Consider the following 26,473-nt stretch of genomic DNA (forward strand, 5'->3'; position numbering starts at 1 on the left):
GCTGTGGTCAGAGTAGATCTTGGAAGGCATTCTGGAAGAGAAGCAGTCCCTTCCGAGTGATGACACAGTCATGAAAGCAGGATGCTACAACGCCATGGAGGTGAAAGGGACGGATGGAACAGAACTTAGGAGGCTATGTTTCCTAAAGAATAGTGTTCTCCAAATGATCCATTTGAAAATAAATTATTGCAACACACACTACAGTCGTCTTTCAGTATCTATGGGCGATTGGTTCTAATACCCCCTGGGGATACCAAAATCCATGGATGCTTAAGTCCCTGATACAAAATAGTATATAATATTTGCATACTCTCGCATACTTTAAATCTCTAAGTTACCTATAATACCTAATACAAAGTAAATGCTATGGAAATAGCAGTTGTACTACATTGTTTAGGGAATAATGACAAGAAAAAAAGTCTGTACATGTTCAGTATAGATGCTTTTCATTTCCCATATAATTTTCTTTCCTTTTTTTTTTTTTGAGACAGAGTCTCACACTCTGTTGCCCAGGCTGGAGTGCAGAGGCACAATTTCAGCTCATGGAAACCTCTACTTCACAGAATCAAGCAAATTTCTTGTCTCAACCTCTCGAGTAGCTGGGATTACAGATGTGCACTACCATGCCCAGCTAATTTTTTGTACTTATAGTAGAGCTACGGTTTTGCCATGTTGGCCAGGCTGGTCTTGAACTCCTGACCTCAGGTGATCCATCCACCTCAGCCTCCCCAAGTGCTGGAATTACAGGTGTGACCCACAGCCCCAGCATATTTCCCATATTATTTTGGATCCATGGTTGGTTGAATTCACAGTATGTAACACATGGATAGAGAGGGCTGACTGTATCTGCAAACTAACATTTGAAGACATCAGGGTCCCAGCCACAAAACTAAGAAATGAATGATAATTACAATTTTAATCATTGTCTATGGTACCATGCCTATGTAAGAGAAAAAAAAAAGTTCTTCCCTGGTTTAGGAGTATAAAATTGGGTCTAGTGAGTATAAAAATATATTTTAAAAAATTAAAAACATAAAAATATAGTAAATATAAGTAAATTAAGTTTAAAAATATAAATATTTCAGTGGTGGCTCACACTTGTAATCTCAGCACTGGGAGGCCATGGCGGGTGGACTGCCTGAGCTCAGCAGTTCGAAACCAGCCTGGACAACACAGCAAAATCCTGTCTCTACCAAAAATATAAAAAATTAGCCAGGTGTGGTGATGCGCACCTGTGGTCCCAGCCACTCGGGAGGCTGGGGTGGGAGAATCACTTGAGCCTGGGAGGAGGAGGTTGCAGTGAGCCAAGATCTGTATTACCACACTCCAACCTCAGTGACAGAGTGAGACCCTGTATATAAAAAATATATATATGTAAAGTTTTCAAAAATCAATCAAAGGAATACATGTATGTTGAACACCTAGTAACTGTAAGTCACTGTATATATACTAGACACCATGGTTGGGGGGACATTTCCTTAATTCTATAAATTTGTTTTCTAAACTCCAGAAAAGTTTAATGCATTGGGAGAGATAAAATATACTGGCAAAAAGATACTACACACTGCTTCGTAAAGATGAGTGTTTGATACATGACGGAAAGCACTGGTTCTCCAACTGTACTTCATGACATCCTATGATGTCTTCAGGACACCCCAGAAGACAAGGGAAAACTGAGTACGTAGGGAGCTAGGACACCACTAGCTCTTCTTCCAACCACGCTTGTTTTAACTAAGAGTCAGCATGGGATCTCATCAGAGGGAAAAAACTGACCTATTCTATGCTAAAAAGAAAATGTTAAAGTCTGGGCATAGTGACTCACACGTGTAATGCCAGCACTTGGGAAGGCTGAGATGGGAGGATCACTGGAGCCCAGGAGTTCAAGATTAGCCTGTGCAACACAGTGAGATATCTGTCTCTACAAAAGCTAAACTAAAAAAACAAACAAAAAAATTAGCCAGGTAGGGTGGTACATGTACTTGGGAGGCTGAAATGGGAGAACAGCTTGAGCTCACGAAGCAGTAACCCATGATGGCAATACTGCATTCTAGTAGGGGTGACAGAGAGAGACCCTTTCCCAACAAATAAATACATACAAACATAAATTAATTTAAAATGTAAAGTTTAACAGCCATTGTTATAGGCAATAAAAACAAACCACAATGAGCAGGGAATGTGAGAGAAGACTCTAAAAAGGACAGATGTGGGCTTGGTTTTGAAAAAGTATCTAAAACTCCAGTTAATAAGGTAGGTTCTTGAAGTTAGGATTAAATCCAGGAGTAAAAGAAGAAGGCACAGGCTGGCCACGGTGGCTCACGCCTGTAATCCCAGCAACTTGGGAGCCCAAGGCACGTGGATCACAAGGTCAGGAGTTCGAGACCAGCCTGGGAAACAGTGAAATCCGTCTCTACTAAAAATACAAAAATTAGCAGGGCATGGTAGCACGCGCCTGTTGTCCCAGCTTTTTGGGAGGCTCAGGCAGGAAAATCACTTGACTTGAACCCAGGAGGCGGAGGTTGTGGTGAGCCAAGATTGCGCCACTGCACTCCAGCCTGGGCAACAGAGCGAGACTCTATCTCCAAAAAAAAAAAAAGAAGGCACAAAGTTGGTGATGTCTAACACACAGAACATGCCACAGTAGGTCAGTAAGTGGATTAACATTGGGAAATAATGAGAGGTAAGGTTGAAAAAGAGAAGTTCCACTGGGAAGAGTCCTGTATAGCATCCCAACTTTATTCTGTAAGCAATAGTGGCCACTGAAGATTTTGAGCAAGGGATGAGATGATCTAATAAAAGCAATGTCTAATAATTTCTTTACGTCAATGCCCAGGACTGACTGAAAATGAGAAATCTGGCAGACAAGTTGTTTAGAAGATTATAACAATATTTGCCTTGGTGGAAGAAAACAGGGACCACCCTTATTTTCTATTTTCACTGTTAAATCTTTTGGTATACACTTTTTGAAATTTTTACCACGTGTGCATATATAATTTTTTAAAGTAAAGTTGTAAACAGAAAAAAAATCTACAATGAGATACTACTTCTTACTCTCCCACGAGGATGGCTATAATCAAAGAGACAGACAATAACAAATGCTGGTGGGGATGTGAAAAACGTAAGAAACCTCATACACTGCTAGTAGGATTGTAAAATGATACAGCTATGTTGGAAACAGCTATGTGGGATTGTAAAATGATACAGCTACCATGCCCAGGAGACCAGCCTGTGCAACACAGTGAGACCTCACCTCCATTTTCAAAAAAATAATAAAAAGGAAAGAAACAGCCCAACAGTTACATAAAAGCTTCAACACAGATTTAGCATATGAGCCAGCAATTATCTTGCAGGTATGTGTGTGTATGTATGTATGTATGTATGAGTATGCATACACACACATCCCCATGAAAATTGAAAACCTATGTCTACACACAATTTTTTTTTTTTTTTGAGATGAAGTCTCACTCTGTCACCCAGGCCGGAGTGCAGTGGCATGATCTTGGCTCACTGTAGCCTCAGCCTCCTAGCTTCAAGTGATTCTCTGCCTCAGCCTACCTAGTAGCTGAGATTACAGGTGCACGCCACCACACCCAGTTAATTTTTATATTTTTAGTAGAGATGGGGTTTCGCCATGTTGGGCAGGCTAGTCTCAAACTCATGGTCTCAAGTGATCTGCCGGCCTCAGCCTCCCAAAAAGCTTGGATTACAGGCATGAGCCACCACACCCGGCCCACACAAAAACTTTAAAAGTCAATGTTAATAGCAGCATTACTCATAAGTCAAAAAGGTGGAAATAATGAAAATATCCACCAACTGATGAATAAACAAAACGTAATGCGCCTGTGTACCTGTACAATGGAATATTTGGCCATGAAAAAGAAGTACTAATACATGCCACAACACGGAAGAAACATACCAAGTGAAACAAGCCTATCATAATATATATGGCCAGGTGCGGTAGCTCATGGCTGCAATCTCAGCACTTTGGGAGGCCGAGGGGGGCAGATCACTTGAGGTCAGGAAATCAAGACCAGCCTGGCCAACACAGTGCAACCCCGTCTTTACTAAAAATACAAAATTAGCCAGGTGTAGTGGCAGGAGCCTATAGTCCCAGCTACTCAAGAGGCTGAGGCGGGAGAATCGCTTCAACCTGGGAGGTAGAGGTTGCGGTGAGCCGCGATCATGCCACTGCACTCCAGCCTGGGCAACAGAGTGAGGCTCTGTTTCAAAAAAAAAAAAGAAAAAAGAAAAAAAAAAAGAGGCTATATATGATTCCATTAATATGCAATGTCCAGAATGGGAAAACCTATGAAGACAATAGATCAATAGTTGCCTAGAGCTGGGGAAAATTGAAACAAACAGAGAGGAACTGCTAAGGGGTTCAGAGTTTCTTTTCAGAGTGATGAAAATGTAAATTGATTGTAGTGATGGTTGCACAATGCTGTGAATATATTTAAAAAAAAAAATGGGCTGGGAGCAGGGTTCACGCCTGTAATCCCAGCATTTTGGGAGGCTGGGGCAGGAGGATCATTTGAGGCCCAGAGTTTTGAGACCAGCCTGGGCAACATAATGAGACCTCATCAGTACAAAAAATAACAAAAATTAGCCAGGAGTGGTGATGCATATCTGCAGTCCCAGCTTAATCAGGAGGCTGAGGTGAGAGAATCGCCTGAACCCATGAGTTTGAGGTTATGGTGAGCTATGATGGCGCCACTGCACTCCAGCCTGGACAACAAAATGAGACCCTGTCTCAAAATAGAACGGAAAAAAAAAACAAACCTAATTTTCTCCCTATCTCAAATGAATGATTAAATATTCTAGCACTATGATAAAGTGAGATAAAAGGAAAAAAAAAATCCGTAAGAGAAAAATATATCCTGTTTAAGTAATAAAAACCAGTATTTATTTTCCTTACTAATAAATTGTTTGTGAGAGGTACACATTGGATTCTTCAGTTAAAATTCAAGGGAAAACATTTATAAGATAAAATACATCATCTTAGTTTGACTAAGCCCACTACATAAGAAAAAAGGCACTACAATTAGTAACTTTTCTTCTTGTTGTTGAGACAGGGTCTCACTTGGCTCACCACAGCCTCAATCTCCCTGGGCTCAGGTGATCCTCTCACCTCAGCCACCTGAGTAGCTGGGACTACAGGTGCACAACACCATGTCTGGCTACTTTTTGTATTTTTTTGTAAAAACGGGGTTTCACCATATTGCCCAGGATGGTCTTGAACTACTGGGCTCAAGCAATTCATCTGCCTTTGCCTCCCAAAGTGCTGAGATTACAGGAATGAGCCACTATACCCAGCTGGTAATTTTATGTTTTTATAGCAATTTTCTTAAGCTCTAAATTAGCTAACTTAAAATTTGAACTAAAAATTGTTTAGAAATGGTATCACTTAAAATGGTGCTGCATTTTACTTCAAAATCAACTAAAAAATAAAAATAAAAAATTCAAACTTACTAATGAGGTTCCTCTGAAAGCTGAGTGAAGATCAATAGCCCACGCTCTACAGAATCAAAAATACATCAAATTCTACAGCAAAGCGTGAGTGGTGCAAAACAAGAACAAGACAAAATACGGAAATTCACTTCATGAGGTTTGCTGTATTTAAAAAAATAAGGTGATAGATTCCATGTATGTAATACTAGATTGCTGATTCCCACACTATCTCCTAAAAAGATCAAAATAAGTTTTAGAAAAGATTCCAATATAAAGATACTGCTGTTTTCATTTTCTCCATTAGGCTTCTGGATCAGGATCTATTTTAAGTGGGGAGGAGGAGGAAAAGCCACCTGAAAGAAATTTCTGCCATCTCAAAATATGAAATTAGCCTAGGCCTGGTGTGATAGCTTAAGCCAGTAATCCCAGCACTTTGGGAGGCTGAGGCAAGAGGATCACTTGGGCTCAGGAGTTCAAGACAGCCTGAGCAACACAGTGGGACCTTGTCTCTATTTTAAAAAGAAGAATTCTAAAAATAGAGAGTAAAAGAGACAAAGAGAAAGAGAGAAACAAGGAGAAATTAGTCCAATCATTGTTTGAGCACTTCTTTATAAAAAGTACTATTTTCAGCTCAAAAATTAAAGAAAAAAAAAAAAAAGAAAGTGATTCTGTAGAAGAGCTAAGACAAAAAAAGTAAATTTAGAAATGCTCAAGAATCAAAAAAACAGAATTTAGGAACTGAAATGTCCATACTATTAGCGAAGAATAGTAGTCTTTTTATAACAACTTATTCTCAAACCTATGGCAAAAGTGTTCAGAATTAGGTTAAGGAAAAGTCAGTAAAATGAAATGAATTCCAATTCTTACAGCTATACAAGTATCTTGTTTCCCTGGCAAATATGTAAAACATTTTATAGATTCGGATTCTTTTCTAATAAAAAACAGAACAACTATTCAAGTACATATGCCCACTTAATATTCTTTCCCAGGAGTATGAAATAGAAATAGAACAAAGTAGAAATTAAACTGAGATAATTTATTCACATTCCTTCTCTTGCTTTATTACTAGTTTTAATATATCTGCTATGCATAAGACTCCACTGAGACCATCCAAGGCAAGAGAAAAAAATAATACTAAAACCAGACAGTAAGTATATTAGCATTACACAACCCTGCCAGTAAAGTCTTACTGAAAATGTCCTGAAAACATGAGTTACTTACCTAAAAAAGAGTTTAAGAATGCTACTTGTTTTACTTAAACTATCCCACTAGCAGAGTGTTAAGTGTTTTTGCAACTCCCTCAGTACCACTAAGTAGTATTAATCTTTCTCACATTTACCATTCAGCACCAGCTGATAGACAATCTGAATTTCTTAAAAATAAAATAAAAATAAACTACACTTCTCAAATCATTACAAGTGAGGAGGGCCACCTTTTCTTATGTTCACTGGCTATTTTAAAAACTTTTCTTCTACTTTTCCCAGTTTGTGGCAGGTCTTTTTAAATGTACGGTTACTTTTGGACACATCTAAGTATTTCTGTTTTTGTTTTTTTGAGATGGAGTCTTGCTCTGTCACCCAAGCTGGAGTGAAGTGGCACAATCTTGGCTCACTGCAACCTCCCCTTCCCAGATTCAAGCAATTCTCCTGCCTTAGCCTCCTGAGTAGCTGGGATTACAGGCATGTGTCACCACGCCTGACTAATTTTTTTCTATTTTTAGTAGATACGGGGTTTCACCACATTGACCAGGTTGGTCTCAAACTCCTGACCTCAAGTGATCCACCCGCCTTGGCCTCCCAAAGTGCTGGGATTACAAGCGTGAGCCACCACACCCAGCCTAAATCTTTACTTTTTTAATAATCAAATATATCAATCTTTTATGTTTTTTTTTTTTTTTGCTCTGGTAGTCATGCTTATAAAGTCCTTCTCCACTCAAAATTATACAGATTCACAGATCTGCTCCAGTGTAGTTTGAGTGTTGTTTTGTTTAATTATAGTTCTCTCATTAATCTATTTGATTTTATTTTAGTTATCAGTGTGAAGTAGGAATCTAATTGTCCCAGAATCATTTACTGAATAATCCACCTTTCCTCCAGAATTAAAGTGCTATGTTTATTGTATATTAACAAAATACCACATAAACTCAGTTTTGGATTCTCCATATGTAGCCACTATGACAGTTATGTTTTAATTCTTTTTTTTTTTTTTTTTTTTAAAAACAAGAGTTTTGCTCTTGTTGCCCAGGCTGGAGTGCAATGGCGCAATTTTGGCTCACTGCAACCTCCGCCTCCCGGGTTCAAGCAATTCTCCTGCCTCAGCCTCCCGAGTAGCTGGGACTACAGGCATGTGCCACCATGCCTAACTAATTTTGTATTTTTAGTAGAGACGGGGTTTCTCCATGTTGGTCACGCTGGCCGTGATCTACGCACCTCAGCCTCCCAAAGTGTTGGAATTACAGGCATGAGCACTGCGCCCAGCTGACAGTTATGTTTTAATTCTGACATATTTTAATATTTGGTAGGGCAAGTCCTCCTTTATGACTCTTGTCGAAAGAAATTTCCAAAATTCTTCTGTTACTACACATAATCTAATAAACTTTAGAATTATTTTGTCAGTTTCTACAAAAACAGAGATATGTATGTGTGTGTGTGTGTGTGTGTATATATAAATATATTGCGGCCGGGCGCGGTGGCTCAAGCCTGTAATCCCAGCACTTTGGGAGGCCGAGACGGGTGGATCACGAGGTCAAGAGATCGAGACCATCCTGGATAACACGGTGAAACCCCGTCTCTACTAAGAAATACAAAAAACTAGCCGGGCGAGGTGGCGGGCGCCTGTAGTCCCAGCTACTTGGGAGGCTGAGGCCGGAGAATGGCGTGAACCCGGGAGGCGGAGCTTGCAGTGAGCTGAGATCCGGCCACTGCACTCCAGCCTGGGCTACAGAGCGAGACTCCGTCTCAAAAATAAATAAATAAATAAATAAATAAATAAATAAATAAATAAATAAAATAAAATTCTTTAAATAAATAAATAAATAAATATATAATTTTCTTTTTTTTTTTTTTTTTTGAGATGGAGTCTCGCTCTGTCACCTGGCTGGAGTGCAATGGCGCAATCTCAGCTCACTGCAATCTTCACCTACAGGGTTCAAGTAATTCTCCTGCCTCAGCTTCCTGACTGGCTGGTACCCGCCACCATGCCCAGCTGATTTTTGTATTTTTAGTACAGACGAGGTTTCACCATGTTGACCAGGCTGATCTCAACCTCCTGTCCTCAAGTGATCAGCCCACCTCGGCCTTCCAAAGTGCTGGGATTACAGACGTGAGCCAACACACCCAGCCAAAACTGAATATATTTAAAGATTTCTTTGAGGAAAACTGATAACGTTGTAGTATTAAATAATTCCATTCAAAGTATGGCATGTTTCTCCATTTAGCCAAACCTACTTTTATTTCTCCTTCAGTAGTGTCTTCATAAATCTTCAGTTTATCCCCATGTCCTATGCTTATTTGTTTTTGTTTTTGAGACACAGTCTCGCTCTGTCACCCAGGGTGGAGTGCAACACGGCCATCTCGGCTCATTGCAACCTCCGTCTCCTGGATTCAAGCGATTCTCCTGCCTCAGCCTCCCAAGTGGCTAGGATTACAGGTGACCGCCACCCCACCCAGCTAATTTTTGTATTTTTAGTAGAGCCATGTCGGCCAGGCTGGTCTCCAACTCCTTAACTCAGGTGATCCGCCACACCAGGGTGCTTTGTTTTTGAGACAAGGTCTTGCTTGTCACCCAGGCTGGAGTGCCGTGGTACAACCACAGCTCACTGCAGCCTTGACTTCCTGGCTGCAAGTGATCCTCTTACCTCAGCCTCCCAAGTAGCTGAGTCTACAAATATACACCACCACACCCGGCTAATTTTTGTACTTTTTGTAGAGACGGGGTTTCGCCAAGTTGCCGAGGCGGGTCTTGAACTCCTGAACTCATCCTATGGCCTCAGCCTCCAAAAGTGTTACAGGCATGAGCCACTGCACCTGGCCTATTTCTACACTTTGGATTCTGCTCCCATGTATCTTGAATCAACCTTACTCTTATTAGGACCAAACAATATTTTTTTATTGTCTAAATAAAATTCTATTTTATGTTAGAGGTTTTTCTTTTTTATATTTAATAAATGAAGTTATTGTTTTGACTTTGGCAAACGTGATAGGGCAGAGAATTTCTATATACTCTAAAAAATATAAAACATAACTTGAATAAATGGAAGATGACCATATCTTCATAAACAAGTAATACTATCTACTGTGTACCACCAACTATTCTGTTTAGCTTTCCATCACATAGTTCCATTCCACCTATTTCTTTCTTTTATCTCAGTAATCTCTGTACTGCCTCCATACTGGCCTCAATAAATGCCACTCTCCATTTACTGCTTGGCCCCCGAATGAACACATATCTGTGTCTTAATAAACCACAGCAAAGTCGAGGCTGTAAACTTTCTAATGGGTCAGTTTTAAGAGAAGAATATTGTACCACTGAGAGTTCTAGCTAGCTCACTAGAATGACAACTCCCAAAGTCCATGGCCCCAACTCAACCTCCTTTCCTGCCCACTGATCTGGACCAACCTAGCTACAAGACTACCTGTGTATCCATTATTTCATCTGTCTATGTACCACAGGGCACCTCAAAGGAGAGACTATCCATCCTGATCACTTGCCCAGCTTTAGTGCTGCCTGCCTGCCTGCCACATCTAAAGCCTACTGCATGCACTCCTAGCTACAAGGATATGCCTACTTAGCTGCAGGGCTGTGGCCTACCTGCCCTAGCCCTAGTAAAGCATCATCCATGAATGAACTTGAAACACATTTAGACTTCTCAGGCCCCAAGGCTTCCTAGGTCATATCCTGCTCTGCGATCTGCCTCTTCATTACATGACTGATACAGCATTTCTAATGTCACACCCTTCTGAAGAGATCTCTGTTTGTTACTCGTATTCTGTTACTTAACACAAAGAGCTATCAGACCAAAAAGACAACCATATGAGAACACAACAGCACAACACCAGAATAAAACAATCTGTAGAATTTCTCACTGTTCTATAATTACACATTCATACTCCAACTTCTTCCAACTACTAAAATCTACACAATTCTTTTATTTTTTTTTTTTTATTTTTGAGATGGAGTCTCGCTCTGTCGCTCAGACTGGAGTGCAGTGGCATGATGTCAGTTCACTGCAACCTCCGCCTTCTGGGTTCAAATGATTCTCCTGTCTCAGCCTCCTGAGTAGCTGGGATTAGAGGTGCACGCCACCATACCAGGTTAATTTTTTTTGTAAAATCTACAGAATTATTTGCATCGCTGACTCCATTTGTTATTCAATGTCACGTAGTTCAGTATTCCATTTTTCTTGAATTCATTCACATGCTTTTGTATCTCTAACTCTAAAAATGCTTAGAATAGAGTACGTGGCGTATATGAACTCCCTGAAGAAACCGTGAACACCATGAAATTACATATAGTGTGGGCACGGTGGCTTGCACCTATAATCCCATCACTTCTGAAGGCCAAGGTAGAGGACTGCTTGAACCCAGGAGGTAAAGGCCAGCCTGGGAAACATAGTGAAAACCAGTGTCTAAAAAATATTTTAAAAATTAGCCGGGCATAGTGGTGCGCACCTGTAGTCCCAGCTACTTGGGAGGCTGAAGTGGGAGAGTTGCTTGAGCCAGGAGGTTGAGGCTACAGTAAGCCATGATCACACCACTGCATTCCAGCCTGAGTGACAGAGCATGACCCTGTTTCTTTAAAAAAAAAAAAAAAAAAAAATTAATTTTTAAAAGACTTACATTACATGTAAAATCTACATGTGTGGTGTAAATTTTTCTAGGGTGAGGATATACAGATTCACTAGGTATACAGTTTCACAAGGTTCTCAAAAGGGACCCAAAATAGATGCTTATATTTCTCTGTACTGTCCATAGCAACAAGCACAGCAAGGAACACATCCCAGAGCTCTCTAAGTATCTGTTGGATGACTATATATGTAAGACCACTTACAATTTTTTCATTCTTTCCATAAAATAATGCTTCTACAAAAGTGTATTAAGGCACTGAATTTCATTTATTCAAACACATTTATATTGAGCCTGTACTATGTGCCAAAGCACTATACCAAACCATGAGAATAAATAATACAGTATCACTGTCTTACTTTGAGCACAAGGAACTCAAAGTGTAACAGGGGAGACAAGCACATAATTTTAATACAACATGGAATAAGGGCAATGATATACACATGATAGGAGGGAACTTGTGTGTGGTAGCTGGCAGTGTGTAAGTGTCATGTGGCAAAAGCAGCAGGCAAAGAAACAGACACTGGGGACACACATCTAAGGGGGGTGTGAAGGAAAAGCAGCCCAGGAATGAGAAAGGGAAGGAATGATCAATAAACATAAAAAATACAGAAGAGCAAATTCTGAAGGAGGGTGAAACGAACATTTAAGTGCAGCAATAAAGACAGAAAAAGATTCCACAGGACCTGGCAGTTAGAGGTTAACGGTAGCCTTAGGCAGGATAATGGCTAGAAGAATTCAGGATTAAAAAGAATCCTTTTGGGCCGGGCACAGTGGCTCACGCCTATAATCCCAGCACTTTGGGAGGCTGAGGCAAGCAGATCAGGAGGTCAGGAGATCGAGACCATCCTGGCTAACACGGATGGTCTCTACTAAAAATACAAAAAATTGGCCGGGCAAGGTGGCGGGTACCTATAGTCCCAGCTACTCGGGAGGCTGGGGCAGGAGAATGGCGCAAATCCATGAGGCGGAGCTTGCAGTGAGCCGAGATGGCGACGTTGCACTCCAGCTTGGGTGATAGAGTGAGACTCTGTCTTTTAAAAAAAAAAAAAAAAAAAAAAAAGAATCCTTTTTAGGATGAGCAGGAAGCGAATAGGTTTTCAGGCTAAAAGGAAAGATTAAGTAGAAAGGAGGATGTTGAAGAGTCCAGAAACAGAGAAGTGGTATAAAAGAACAAGGAGAAAATAAGATGGCCGGGCATGGTGGCTCACGCCTGTAATCTCAGCACTTTGGGAGGCCAAGGCAGGTGATCACTTGAGGTCAGGAGTCCGAGACCAGCCTGGCCAACATGGTGACACCCCGTCTCTACTAAAAATACAAAAATTAGCCGGGCATGGTGGCAGATGCCTATAGCCCCAGCTACTCAGGAGGTTGAGGGGGGAGAATCCCTTGCACCTGGGAGGTGGAGACTGCAGTAAGCTGAAATTGCACCACTGCACTCCAGCCTGGGTGACAGACGGAGACTCTATCTTTAAAAAAAAGAGCGAGGAGGTAGGTAGAAGGGAGAGCGTCAAGGACATGATTGAAGAAGTTGGCTTAAAAATCGTCTCTACTAAAAACAGAGGAAAAACAATAACGAGGCCAGGTGTGGTGACTCATGTCTGTAATCCCAGGATTTTGGGAGGCCAAGTCTTTTGGAAGACTCTTAGGCCCAGCAGTTTGAGACCACCCTGTGCAACATGGGGAAACTCCATCTCTACAAAAAATATAAATATAAAAAATTAGCTAGGCATAGTAATATGCATATATAGTCTTAGCTATGTAGGAGGTTGAGGTGAGAGGATCACCTGAGCCTGGGAAGTCGAGGCTGCAGTGAGCTGTGATTGCATCACTGCACTCCAGCCTGGGCAACAGAGCAAGAGCATCTCAAAAAAAAAAAAAAAAAAGATGGCACGGAGGAGGAAGATAAATTTGTAGATAAGGAAGGGAGTGGTCAGCTGATGGAGATCTTTTCCATTAACCAACCTTTTCCTTACATGATTTTTCACTAAATGTGACAAAGAATCTGTTAAGCGAAAGTAATTCTTCAGACTAAATCCAATTAGAATGGTCATGAATAAGGAATCGCAGGATATTATATAGTATTAGAATCAAAGCATGCAATTAGTTATAAGTTTAAAGGACAGAACATGTTCTGTGTTACTTCACCAAAGCCAGTATAGCATGTATTTTTGATCAGTCCTAAATAGCCCTAAATGCAGTGGAAAATATGATTTAGGCCAAGGGCTGGCAAACTTTTCTGTAAAGAGACAGTCAAATTTTCTGGCTCTGCAAGCCCTACAGTCAGCTACAACTATTCAACTCTACGGCTACAGCCATGAAAACAGCCATAGATAATGCACAAATGCATGGGCATAGCTATGCTACAATAAAATTTATTTACTGATGGGTAGATCTGCTGACCCCTATCATCTAGGCTGAGAATCCTACTAAGAAAATGAAGCAGTAGGAAAAAGTATGAGGAACAATGGAATAAGAAAACAGAAGTAAAGCCATAGTTGAGTTGGAGTCAAGAGAAAAACATGAATAATAGTGCAACAGGAAGAGCAGAAAGAAAATGAAGGAAAAAAAATAGAGGAGAAAGGAATACTGGAAATGGATGGAAAATCAAGTAAAAAACAAGCAGAGATAACAGGACAATTCCAAAGGTACACGAACACAGAGCGAAAAGCGGCTGATAAGAAGTTTTGGCAAAATGAAGAGAATCTCAGATCTGTCTACACTGGAATTCAAATAAAGGATAAATAAAAACTGATTTTCCAATGATAATCTGATGGTCTCCTCTAATTATGAATGTGCCAAGGGGACTCACAGCTCATAAGATGTAAAGCTACTTTCAGTTTGTCAGTAAATCAACTGGAACATGTATAACATTCAAGAGACCAAATGAAATTTATTCATCATACCATAAGAAGTCACTATTTCTAAGCCTTTTACTCATTTGCATATATGCATGAGTATAACTTTTAAACTTTATTGAAATCAATGATGTTAGCATCAAGAACTTAAAAGTCACACTGACCTTACTTATGTTAAAAGGTTTCCCCAGCAGTGGCTCACGCCTGTAATCCCAGCACTTTGGGAGGCCCAGACGGGTGGATCATGAGGTCAGATCAAGACCAACCTGGCTAACACGGTGAAACTCTGCCTCTACTAAAAATACAAAAAAATTAGCCAGGCGTGGTGGCGGGCGCCTGTAGTCCCAGCTACTGGGGAGGCTGAGGCAGGAGAATGGCATGAACCTAGGAGGCGGAGCTTGCAGTGAGATGCAATCGCGCCACTGCACTCCAGCCTGGGCAACAGAGCGAGACTCCATCTCAAAAAAAAAAAAAAGAAAGAAAGAAAGAAAGAAAAGGTTTCCCCAGCAGCTGGGTGCAGTGGCTCACACCTGTAATCCCAGCACTTTGGGAGGCCAAGGTCGGGGGAATCAAAAGGTCAGGAGTTTGAGACCAGCCTGGCCAATATGGTGAAACCCCGACTCCACTAAAAATACAAAAATTAGCCTGGCATGGTGGCAGGCGCCTATAATCCCAGCTACTCCAGAGGCTCAGGCAGAAGAATCGCTTGAACCTGGGAGGCAGAGGTTTCAGTGAGCCAAGATCATGCCACTGCACTCCAGCCTGGGCGACAGAGCAATACTCCGTCTCAAAATAAAGGTTTCCCTGGCCGGGCACGGTGGCTCATACTTGTAATCCCAGCACTTTGGGAGGCCTAGGCAGGTGGATCACCTGAAGTCAGGAGTTCAAGACCAGCCTGACCAACATGGAGAAACCCTGTCTCTACTAAAAATACAAAATTAGCTGGGCATGGTGGCACATGCCTATAATCCCAGCTACTCGGGAGGCTAAAGTAGGAGAATCGCTTGAACCCAGAAGGCGGAGGTTGCGGTGAGCGAAGATTGCATCATTGCACTCCAGCCTGGGCAACAAGAGAGAAACTCTGTCCCAAGGAAAAGGAAACAAAAAGGTTTCCCCAAAAATAAAGTCAAAGATTTAAAACACACACACACACACAATCTTGAAAAACATAATAGTCTGCATCTTGTATTTCTTGAGGTTTTTTTTTTTTTTTTTTACTTTTAGTTTTAATTTGTGGAAAAATCCTTTAACAACCATGCAACTTACTTGGCTGGGCACAGTGGTTCACGCCTATAATCCCAGTAATTTGGGAAGCCCAGGCAGGCGGATCACTTAAGGTCAGGAGTTTGAGACAAGTCTGGCCAACATGGTGAAACCCCATCTCTACTAAAAATACAAAAATTACCCAGGTGTGGGTGGTGTGTGCCTGTAATCCCAGCTACTAAGGAGGCTGAAGCAAGATAATCACTTGAACCCGGGAGGCGGAGGTTGCAGTGGGCCAAGATCATGCCACTGTACCCACCCTAGGCAACAGAGCAAGACTCCGTCTCAAAACAAACAAACAACTGAGATAAACAACAAACCACATAACTTATGTCACTGCAGTATAATGTTAAGAACATGAGTTAGAGTGGAAAAGCTAGATTTGTGTCCTCACTTTAGCAAGTTTCCTAAATATGCCTCTGTTTCCTCATTTATGATGTGGATAATAGCTGTACCTGCTACGGAAACAAGTTGTGATGATTACGTGAACAAGTGTAGGCAAATCTGTTAGCACAGAGTCTGGCACATAGAATATGCACTCAAATTGTAGTAATATTATCAACCTTAAGAATCTAACAGCACTATTACAGAAGAGAATTATAAGATAAAAGCTCAGAAACGAAATCAATTCCTAACTTTTAGGAAACTACAATGTCATATTAGTATACTCTAATCATTCACCCACTTCTATTATAAAAAACACTCAATCCATCTATCCATTCAAGATGTAGAAAAGTACTACCAAATGATAACAGCAGAGACTATTTCAGGCAGTTGCCGATTCTGAGACAGAAAGGGGACTGTGAGGCAAGAAAAAAAAGCACAAATTCTTTTTTTATTCTGTTGCCTGGGCTGGAGTGCAGTGGCGCGATCTCACAATCTCTGCCTCCCAGGTTCAAGCAATTCTTCTGCCACAGCCTGCCCCTGAGTAGCTGGGATTATAGACATGTGCCATCATGCCCAGCTAATTTTTTAATTTTTTAGTAGAGATGGGGTTTCACCACGTTGGCCAGGCTGGTCTCGAACTCCTGACCTCAAATGATCTGCCCACCTTGGCCTCCCAAAGTGAGATACAGGCGTGAGCCACCGCACATGGCCTAGAAAGCACAAATTCTCAAGGCCACAAAACAGAGCCACTCCTGGGATCTCATCACATGAAGGCCATAGCTCACACCCTTGACTGCCCAGAGCCTCATCCAGGCTAATTATAATTAAACCAAGATCTTTAGAAGTGAAAACATTTTTAAAAACTCCCCACGTGACTAAACGTGAACCTAGCATTAAGAAGCATTGATTAAGCCATACCTTCCTTTACTTTGGGAGTAATCTGAGTAAGTCTCTAACACAAAATAATAAAAATCCAGATGCAGTACTAAATGCCTTAATTTTGTTATTAATGAAACCATGCAGCCTGGCCAACATGGCAAAACCCTGTCTGTACTAAGAACACACACACACACACAAAAATTAGCAGGGCGTGGTGGCATGTGCCTATAATCCCAGCTACTTGGGAGGCTGAGGCAGGAGAATCGCTTAAACCCAGGAGGCAGAGGTTGCAGTGAGCCGAGATTGCGCCACTGCACTCCAGCCTGGGCAACAGAATAAGATTCCATCTCGAAAAAAAAAAAAGAGACAGAGAAAATCATGCCAATTAATAACTCTAAAACGGATTTATCCATACTGATTGTACTTCCAAATTAATACTTTTCTTCTTTTATAGAAGAGAGCAATTTCTGCCTGGATAGTCTTAACTTAGCTTAAGAGACCTGAAAAGTCCTAAACACATGACTTAATACTATTTTCAGGATACTATACACTGGACACAACTGTATAATTCACTAAAGCACTCTAAGTTTTGAAATAAGATACCTGGCCAGGCGTGGTGGTTCACACCTGTAATCCCAGCACTTTGGGAGGCCAAGGCAGGTGGATCTCGAGGTCAGGAGTTCAAGACCAGCCTGGCCAACATAGTGAAACCCCCTCTCTATTAAAAATACAAAAATTAGCTAGGCACGGTGGCACACACCTCTAGTACCAGCTACTTGGGAGGCTGAGGCAGGAGAATCGCTTGAACCTGGGAGGTGGAGGTTGTGGTGAGTTGAGATTAGGCCACTGCACTCCAGCCTAGGCAACAGAGCGAAACTCCATCTCAAAAAAAAAAAAAAAGAAAAGAAAGAAAGAAAAGAAGAAATAAAATACCTGAAATTACTCCAATAGTAGATGTCCTCATCAAGAAAACTAATTCTGTAATATATGGCAAAATATACCCATCCCCTTATGAGTATAGTGAGATTTTCTAAGTTGTCACTCTGATCTGTATTTTCTTGCCTTTCTATAATGAACTAAAATTATCTGAAAAATAAAGACATAAAGTAATAAAAATTTAATGACATTAATTTTGAAGAGGAGCAAGGAATGGACCATCACAAACATCTCAAAGTAATATTCAGTCTTCCACATTTGGGAAATGCCAATTCATCATAAAAACAAAAAGACAATGCATACTGTAAATGGCTATTAAATGACCTGATACCCAACAGAGTAAGGAACCTTTTTTTTTGTTGTGGCCAATACTCTTTCTAGAGTGTTATGTATTAAATTCAACTAAAATTTTATCTTCCAAAATCAATTTTTGAATTTATAACAGTGGAATATTTCAATAGTATAAGTATAAATAATTTAGTACTCATAGGCATAAACAAAAATCAACTCCAAAGGTAGCTGCTAAAAAAAGACTTGTTTATTTGTATAGGATGCTGAAGGCCTCTTAAAACAAAGAGTTGTGAATCAAAGACAAGGACATTTGAGAAGATTCAAAAACAGAACACTGTGCTTTCATCAGCATATCAAGACAGTTAAAGAATACCCAGTACTGTTAGCCTCTGAAAAAGCAAGCCAAGAGAAAGACTCCTAAGTCTAAGAAAAAGAATCCTGGTATATTATTATTTCCATGTAACAGTGTAGAAGAATCAGCCCAACAAAAAACAGCTCTTGGTATAGATTTGAATACTGAAAATCAAATTGCACTGAATTACAATTTACAACAGAATTACATATTTCACTACAGAATTTGGCATATACAAATAAATAAAAGAATTTTAGAACCGGCTGGGTGCAGTGGCTCATGCCTGTAATTCCAGCACTTTGGAAGGCCGAGACGGGCGGATCATGAGGTCAAGCGATCGAGACCATCCTGGCCAACATGGTGAAACCCCGTCTCTAAAAAAAATACAAAAATTAGCTTGGTGTGGTGGCACACTCCTGTAGTCCCAACTACTCAGGAGGTTGAGGCAGAAGAATCGCTTGAACCCGGGAGGCAGAGATTGCAGTGAGCTGAGATCGCGCCACTGCACTCCAACCTGGGGACAGAGCAAGACTCCGTCTCAAAAAAAAAAAAAAGAATTTGAGAACCAAGTTCAGGATTGCCCAGAAGTGCCTTGCAATATGTTACTGAACATTCAATAATGCTCTGCAAATGAGTAACAGGAATTCCCACTTTGTTCGTCAATGGACACTTAAAAAAGAGACTAAATTTTTAATATAACCACATAATCGCTTTTAAATTCTCAAAATTTTGCCTCATATTCTATTTTTTAAATATACATGTTCTACTTCTTTACCCTTTTTCATTTTCATTAGACAACTGTTTTCTACCAGCCGTTCTCTACCTTTCTTCCTTAGCTCTATGCTTTGATTTCTTTCCAGATTTGCCACATGCCCACTTATAAACGAAAGCATTGTAGGACAAATGGGACAAAAAATTTTCAGTTGAATATAATCAGTAGCATTCTTGACCACAAAACTGTAGAAAATGCTTTACAAACTTAATTTTTTAAGAGATCACAAAAACTCTATTTTTCTCTAAAGTACTAAAAGTTTTTCCAACAAAAATGCATTAAAATTCCCATTTTTCGGCCGGGCGCAGTGGCTCAAGCCTGTAATCCCAGCACTTTGGGAGGCTGAGACGGGCGGATCACGAGGTCAGGAGATCGAGACCATCCTGGCTAACACGGTGAAACCCTGTCTCTACTAAAAAATACAAAAAACTAGCCGGGCGAGGTGGTGGGCGCCTGTTGTCCCAGCTACTCGGGAGGCTGAGGCAGGAGAATGGCGTGAACCCGAGAGACGGAGCTTGCAGTGAGCTGAGATCCGGCCACTGCACTCCAGCCTGGGCGACAGAGCAAGACTCCGTCTCAAAAAAAAAAAAATAAAATCCCATTTTTCTAAAAAATTGCCTTACTTGGGTTATTCCAGAAAGCAGATATTTCTTTTTTCTTTTTTTTTGAAACGGAGTCTCACTCTGTCACCCAGGCTGGAATGCAGTGGTGTGATATCAGCTCACTACAACCTCTGCCTCCTGGGTTCAAGCAATTCTGTCTCAGCCTCCCTAGAAGCTAGGACTACAGGTGCACGCTACCACTCCCAGCTAATTTTTATATTTTTAGTATGTTGGCCAGGCTGGTCTTGAACTCCTGACCTCAGGTGATCCACCTGCCTCAGCCTCCCTAAGTGCTGAGATTACAGGAATGAGCCACCATACCCGGCCCAGATATTTCTTTTAAAAAAGTTTGTAATCCCAGCACTTTGGGAGGCCGAGGCGGGCGGATCACAAGGTCAGGAGATCGAGACCACGGTGAAACCCCGTCTCTACTAAAAATACAAAAAATTAGCCGGGCGCGGTTGTGGGCGCCTGTAGTCCCAGCTATTCGGGAGGCTGAGGCAGGAGAATGGCGTGAACCCGGGAGGCGGAGCTTGCAGTGAGCCGAGATCGCGCCACTGCACTCCAGCCTGGGCGACAGAGCGAGACTCCGTCTCAAAAAAAAAAAAAAAAATAAAAAAGTTTGTAACATCACTGTGGAAATCTATGCTTGAATAAATTTAGTAAACCATGAGGCATATTTAGGAAATCAAAACCCACCTCTTTTTGCATAACTGGAGTCCATATCTTTAAACTGTACCACAACAAAGTCTGAACATTTGAACAAGATACTCTCCATTATTTCTTCACGTTTTGGCCCCGAACTGGATTCTGTACTTTTCTCATGTGCAGCATCAAGTACCAAATCACACTAAAATGAAAAACACAAGTAAGTATTCAAAACATTTACAAAATAACATTTGTTAGGAATTCTTTAGCTCATCAAGGTACCAGTTCTTATATGCCTTTGACAAAAATAATCTCAAGAGAACCTGATAATCACATCCTTTTTCCAACGAATATGATTTATTATCCATCATTTTAAAAATCCTCACTTCTAAATGTTTTTTGTTGCTATGGTTTGTCTTAAGTACATTAATAATAATTTTTTAAGAGGAAAAAATAAACCACTACATCCCTCTATTAGATCACAATGCTTAAAAGTGATTGAAATATTTTAATAAGCACACACATCAAGAAGTCTTTCTGATTACACAAAGCAGTCTATAAAATAATCAGTATTTGAAACTGAGGAGTAAAATCATTCAAAGTGGCTTTAAAAACTAGGTAAAGCACTGACTATGAATATGTTCTTTTACTTTGTAAGAAAAAGAAAAAAAAGTAAAAATTACCTTCGGACTGTAGGTTTTAAAAACTCCTTCATATATACCTCCATTTTTCACTTGTACTTCACATTTGGAGCCCTAAAAACACATAATTAATTTATCAAAGAAACAGTATATTATCTGGTCACCAGGGATAATTGTTTTCATTTTACTTTTTATACCTCATCAGGCTTCCTTCAATATTAGGTATTCACTAACAAAACAATACAAAAATTTCAAAACATTAACAATACACTGAACTCTCGAAATTCTTCAGGAGGCTCTACTCAGAGCTTGCAGTACGAATTTTAATACTGAAGCCAAACATGTCTGACCCCAGCTATTTTGACAAAATAATGTACAAAAGACAATCAACTACTAATACTATTTTACACACACCGCAGGGTTAACAAGAATACAGTTGTCTGTTGTTATTGGTAGGGGAATGGTTCCAGGACCTCCTTCAGATACCGAATTACATTATACTTAAGTCACTTACATAAAATGTAATAGTATTTGCATATAACTAAGCACATTCTCCCAAATACTTTATCCCTATATTACTTATAATATCTAATATAATATAAATGATATGTAAATTGTCATACTGTATTGTTTTGGGAATAATGACAAGAAAAACGTCTGTACATCTTTGGTTCAGATGCGACCTTGCATCTTTTTTCTCAAAAAAAGAAAAAAAAATTTATTTATTTATTTTTTTTTTTTTTGAGAAGGAATCTGGCACTGTTGCTCAGGCTGAGTGCAGGGGCATGATCTGAGCTCACTGAAACCTCCATCTCCCAGGCTCAAACAATCCTCCCACGTCAGCCTCCCAAGTCACAGGGACTACAGGCACGCACCACCAAGCTCGGCTAGTTTTTTTACTTTTTGTAGAGATGGAGTTCTGCCGTGTTGCCCAGGCTGGTCTTAAACTCCTGAGCTCAAGCGATCTGCCCACCTCGAACTCCCGAAGTGCTGGGATTATAGGCGTGAGTCACTGTGCCTGGCCTTTTTATCAAATATTTTTGATCCAAGGTTGGCTGAATTCATAAATATGGAACTCACAGATGCAGAGGACCAACTGTACTGTTACAATGATTAGACTGGATAAAGGGAGTTCTAACCTATTTCTCTAAATCATCCTGACTAAACATGATCTAAGCAATGTTGCTTTGACAATCATTTATCCATATTTTAACTTCATGGAATTACTTTATTCTACCCCCAAGGCAGTTTATCCCCAATAATCTAATAACTTACAACAACTGATGTAAGTATATGAACCATCCTCATATTTGCATAGATTCCGTCAAAAGAAATCTGGAATATTAAAAAAAAAAAAAAAAGACTATTAGAAATTAGTACAAATTGAATCTCCCTTATCTAAAATGCTTGGGACCAGAAGTATTTCAAACTGTGGATTTTTTCGGATTTGGGGATACTGCATTATACTTAGTGCTTGAACATCCCTAATTCAAAATGTGAAATTCTAGAGCATTTCTGATTAGGGATATTCAGCCTGTATTTACACTTGCATATAAAGTTAATGTTTATTTTGTTGCAAAATGTTTAGTTAGGTTTATGATATCTTACGTGTATTAAAGGAAGATTCTGTTTATTTAATACTCTGCTTCTGTAGAGAACAGAAGGAACAGAAGGTCAGGTTTTCAAGTGTTATCAGTCATACCAACTAACGATATTTTGACTAAACGTGATATAAAAAAGCAAAAGTCAACTTCCATAAAGGAGGAAGGACACAAACCATAAGGATGGAAGACAAATCAATGGTTGGAGAGGAGGGTTCACTAAAAAGTGATTTGAGGGATTTTGGTGGGCAATGAAACTGTTCTATTATCTTGATTGTGGTGGTAGTTACACTGATTGTATGGATTTGTTAAAACTCACAGAAATATACCCTAAGAAGGGTAAAGTATAAATAAACGGGGTAGGAAGCCAGGTCATACCTTCACAGAAAAACCCTGACTAGGTTCTCCCAGCATATCTGCATCAATGACAGTGCTTAAGTCTGATCAACCACACTATTCCATATTACTACTATATACGTGTGTATCTTCCTGACTCTTGTAAAACAATCTGTCTAATAAAGGCAACGTCTCAAAAATGTGTAATAGCTTCTCATTTATTTCTTCCATTACATGGAACTTATACCGTCTGCCCTTTAGGTCCAGTTCAATTTCATTGGTAACATTCCAAAATTTAGGACCAGAAAGCCAAAGTAGAAAAATGAAAGCAGCAGAAAAAAAGCACATTAATTCAAAATAAAAAGCATAAAGAACTCTGCAGACTCCACTCTTGGTGTTCATAACATGTATCTTGGAGGTTTTTCACTTAGATTTGCACTTAGTCATTTAGAAAAGAACAAATGACTTGTTCTTATTATTACGCATGAAAAAAATACTATTTACAAATGATATGGTTTGGTTCTGTGTCCCCACCCAAATCTTATCTTGAATTTTAATAATTCTCATGTGTCAAGGGCAGGACCAGGTGGAGATAACTGAATCATGGGAGCAGTTTCCCCTATGCTGCTCTCATGATAGTGAGTTCTCAGGAGATCTGATGGTTTTATAAGGGGCTTTCCCTGCTTTGCTCAGCACTTCTCTCTCTTCCCGCTATGTGAAGAAGGATGTGTTTGCTTCCCCTTCCACCATGATTGTAAGCTTCCTGAGGCCTCCCCAGCAATGCAGAGCATGAGTCAATTAAACCTCTTTCCTTTATAAGTTACCCAGTCTTGGGTATATCTTTATTAGCACTGTGAGAATGGACTAATACAACAAATAATTTTACATTTTATGCATAGAATCATTAAAAAAAAAAAAACACATGTAGGCTAATAATCATATACTTAAACAGTCAAGTTATCTGTGATAAAATTCAAGAGAAGGGAATTTTTTGCCTTGGCATTTGGTCTGTGGTTAGAGATCATGTTTTAGCTACTAATTTTCCCCAATAAGTAACATTAAAGTTACTCACCGTAGACTGAGGCAGTCCTTTGTTACTGTTTCGACCTCTGAAAAGATTAAATATTATTTTTATTAAATTCAACAGGCTAAATAAGCTGAAAAATATTTCCAAACTTAAAATATAATTCCATTCAAATAAAGGAGAGGCTATCTGTGGGAAGAGCTCACCTAATATTAAGTCTAAAGGTTACCTAAGGATGGCTCTACCTGTGCACTGCTTGTCTGGAGACCCAGAATGGGTAGGGGTCATAGAAGGAAGGAAACTAGAAATAATCAAACTTTATCAAAATCAAATAAATAAAGTAAAATAGCCTACTGGAAGAAAAAAACTAATGTTAAACGCAAATTAATAATAATCATAGCCAGGCATGGTGACATGCACCTCTAGTCCTAGCTACTCAGGAGGCTGAGGCAGGAACACCAGAGTCCAGGAGTTTGAGGCTGCAGTGGGCTATGATCATTCCACTGCAGTCTAGCCTGGGCAACAAAGCAAGACCCTGTCTCTAAATAATAATCTTTACTCCCAAAGTAGCCAATCACTGTTATAAAGAGCTACTCCGAAGCAAAATACAGATTATATTTTTGATTTAACTAACACAGATGACTGACACCAAGCCACTTCCCATATTTCTCCCCCATCTATAAAAGAGAAACAGGTCATATGGGCTGGGCACGGTGGCTCATGCCTGTAATCCCAGTACTTTGGGAGGCCAAGATGGGCAGATCACGAGGTCGGGAGTTCAAGACCATCCTGGCTAACACAGTGAAATCCCATCTTTACTAAAATTTAAAAATTAGCTGGGTGTGGTGGCATGTGCCTGTAGTTCCAGCTACTAGGGAGGCTGAGGCAGAAGAATCACTTGAACCTGGGAGGCAGAGGTTGCAGTGAGCTGAGACCGCCCCATTGCACTCCAGCCTGGGTGACAGAGCAAGACTGTGTCTCAAAAAAAAAAAAAAAAAAAAAAAAACCCATAACAAGAAAAACAGGTCATATGATTACAACCGCAGGGAAAAAAAAAAAAAAACTGAAAATAAGCTAAATCATTCAAAGCACTTTCATTTCTAAATAATATGTGTCTATATGTGTGGATTGTTATAACAAGTGCCTTTCCTTGCCAACTCTCTCCCTCAGAAAAGATGCAGTACACAAAATTCGGCTGTCAAGTAAAGATGAACTCTATTTTTATGTGAATTACAGAATATAATACAACCTAAAGCTTATTCCACTGAAAAAGATTAGGGCCCTTAGAATAATTTTAAAACACCGTTAAAGTGAAATGTTACATTTCTCATAAACATTAGTCATGACAATAGGACTGGAATCTTGTTTTAATAAAATAATCACAGCACTCAAACCAAAATTCAAAACATTCAAGGAAAAGCACAATTCAGGGTCCAAAAAGTCTAGTAATATGACTGGTCCATTCCTAGAAGAGTACTCTAAACATTCTGAAGGCCAGTCCCAGCTTGGTCTCCAACTCTGTCACTTTCCTTACTTTCTTCTCTCATCCAGAAAACAATGACTTGAATCAAATGATATCTAGGATTCCTTTCATTTCTAACGTTCTAATTCTGTAACTGTTTGCCTCAAACATGGCACAGAGATAAACTTCTGAAGTCTAAGGAACACGACTAATAATTTATCTTTCATAGATCTCACTACAAAAAAAGACACCATACTAAGTACCTCACATGGAACATGTCTAATCTATCACCTCTACCTTACAGGTGAGGAAACTGAGCCTTACCAATCAAATATCTTGACCAAAATCATCCAATTCATGCGCAGTAGAGCTGGTATTTAAACCAGGTATATCTGATTCCATGTCTAAGTTTTTCATTTCTAGGTTATGCTGCCTCTTTGAAACTGTATCACAAGGAATAAACTACCTCATCTAACAGAAATTCTGTACTTTTTCAAACATCATTTGAATTCATGGCTTTAGTGGGGGGTAGCGGGTGGTTACTTATAGCCTGTACATGAAGGCAAAAATGCCTAAATCTTACTTAGAAGGATGATCTGGTATCCTGGTGGTTGCTGAGATGCCAAGTTACAAAACCTTGAACAAATGCCACGAACTGTCCTTAAATTCATATGGCCTCCCTACAAAGCTATATAAAAGACTTAAAAACATAATCCCCTTTAAATAAGTCACATTGTTCTTTTTAGTGATTATGTGGTTACATCTTTAACTAATAAAAAGTAATTGTTTGACCATGGAGTTTACTCAACAGAACATATCATTCAACCAGGAAAGTATTATCATATAAAAAACAGTACAGAATACAGAAACCACTGATTTCCACTGATCTATGACATGGTTGGACACCCAAGAAGAATGTTAGCATATCGAAGCAGTATTCTCTGAAATCCATTAAAGTCTAAATTCTTGTTTCTTTTTGTATCCCTTCAAGTTATGCTTCACTTTTAATCTTTTCATTAATATCTCAAACCAAGTATTTTACTATTTAATAGAGAAACAAATACTGAATTGCAATAAAAAAAGGCCAAGAGCACATTTTAGACCTAAGTATATTTATGGTTAGATAGATCAAG

At 39.7% G+C, this 26,473-nt stretch overlaps 1 protein-coding gene across 50 annotated transcripts in view; it reads right to left on the reverse strand.

The window, feature by feature from the left end:
• Nucleotides 1-26,473, reverse strand: part of ATXN2 (ataxin 2) — a 151,754-nt gene that overhangs the window by 81,848 nt on the left and 43,433 nt on the right. For all 50 annotated transcript variants that reach the window (XM_077955140.1, XM_077955134.1, XM_077955121.1 and 47 more), the window contains exons 2-5: nt 23,927-23,963; nt 22,193-22,252; nt 20,960-21,031; nt 20,328-20,478 (exon numbers count right to left, since the gene is read on the reverse strand). In XM_077955140.1, the coding sequence (XP_077811266.1) occupies nt 20,328-20,478; nt 20,960-21,031; nt 22,193-22,252; nt 23,927-23,963 (320 nt within the window). The remainder of the gene's footprint in view (nt 1-20,327; nt 20,479-20,959; nt 21,032-22,192; nt 22,253-23,926; nt 23,964-26,473) is intronic.

This window comes from Macaca mulatta, chromosome 11, assembly GCF_049350105.2.
Source record: "Macaca mulatta isolate MMU2019108-1 chromosome 11, T2T-MMU8v2.0, whole genome shotgun sequence".
In the NCBI taxonomy this organism is placed as follows: Eukaryota; Metazoa; Chordata; class Mammalia; order Primates; family Cercopithecidae; genus Macaca; species Macaca mulatta.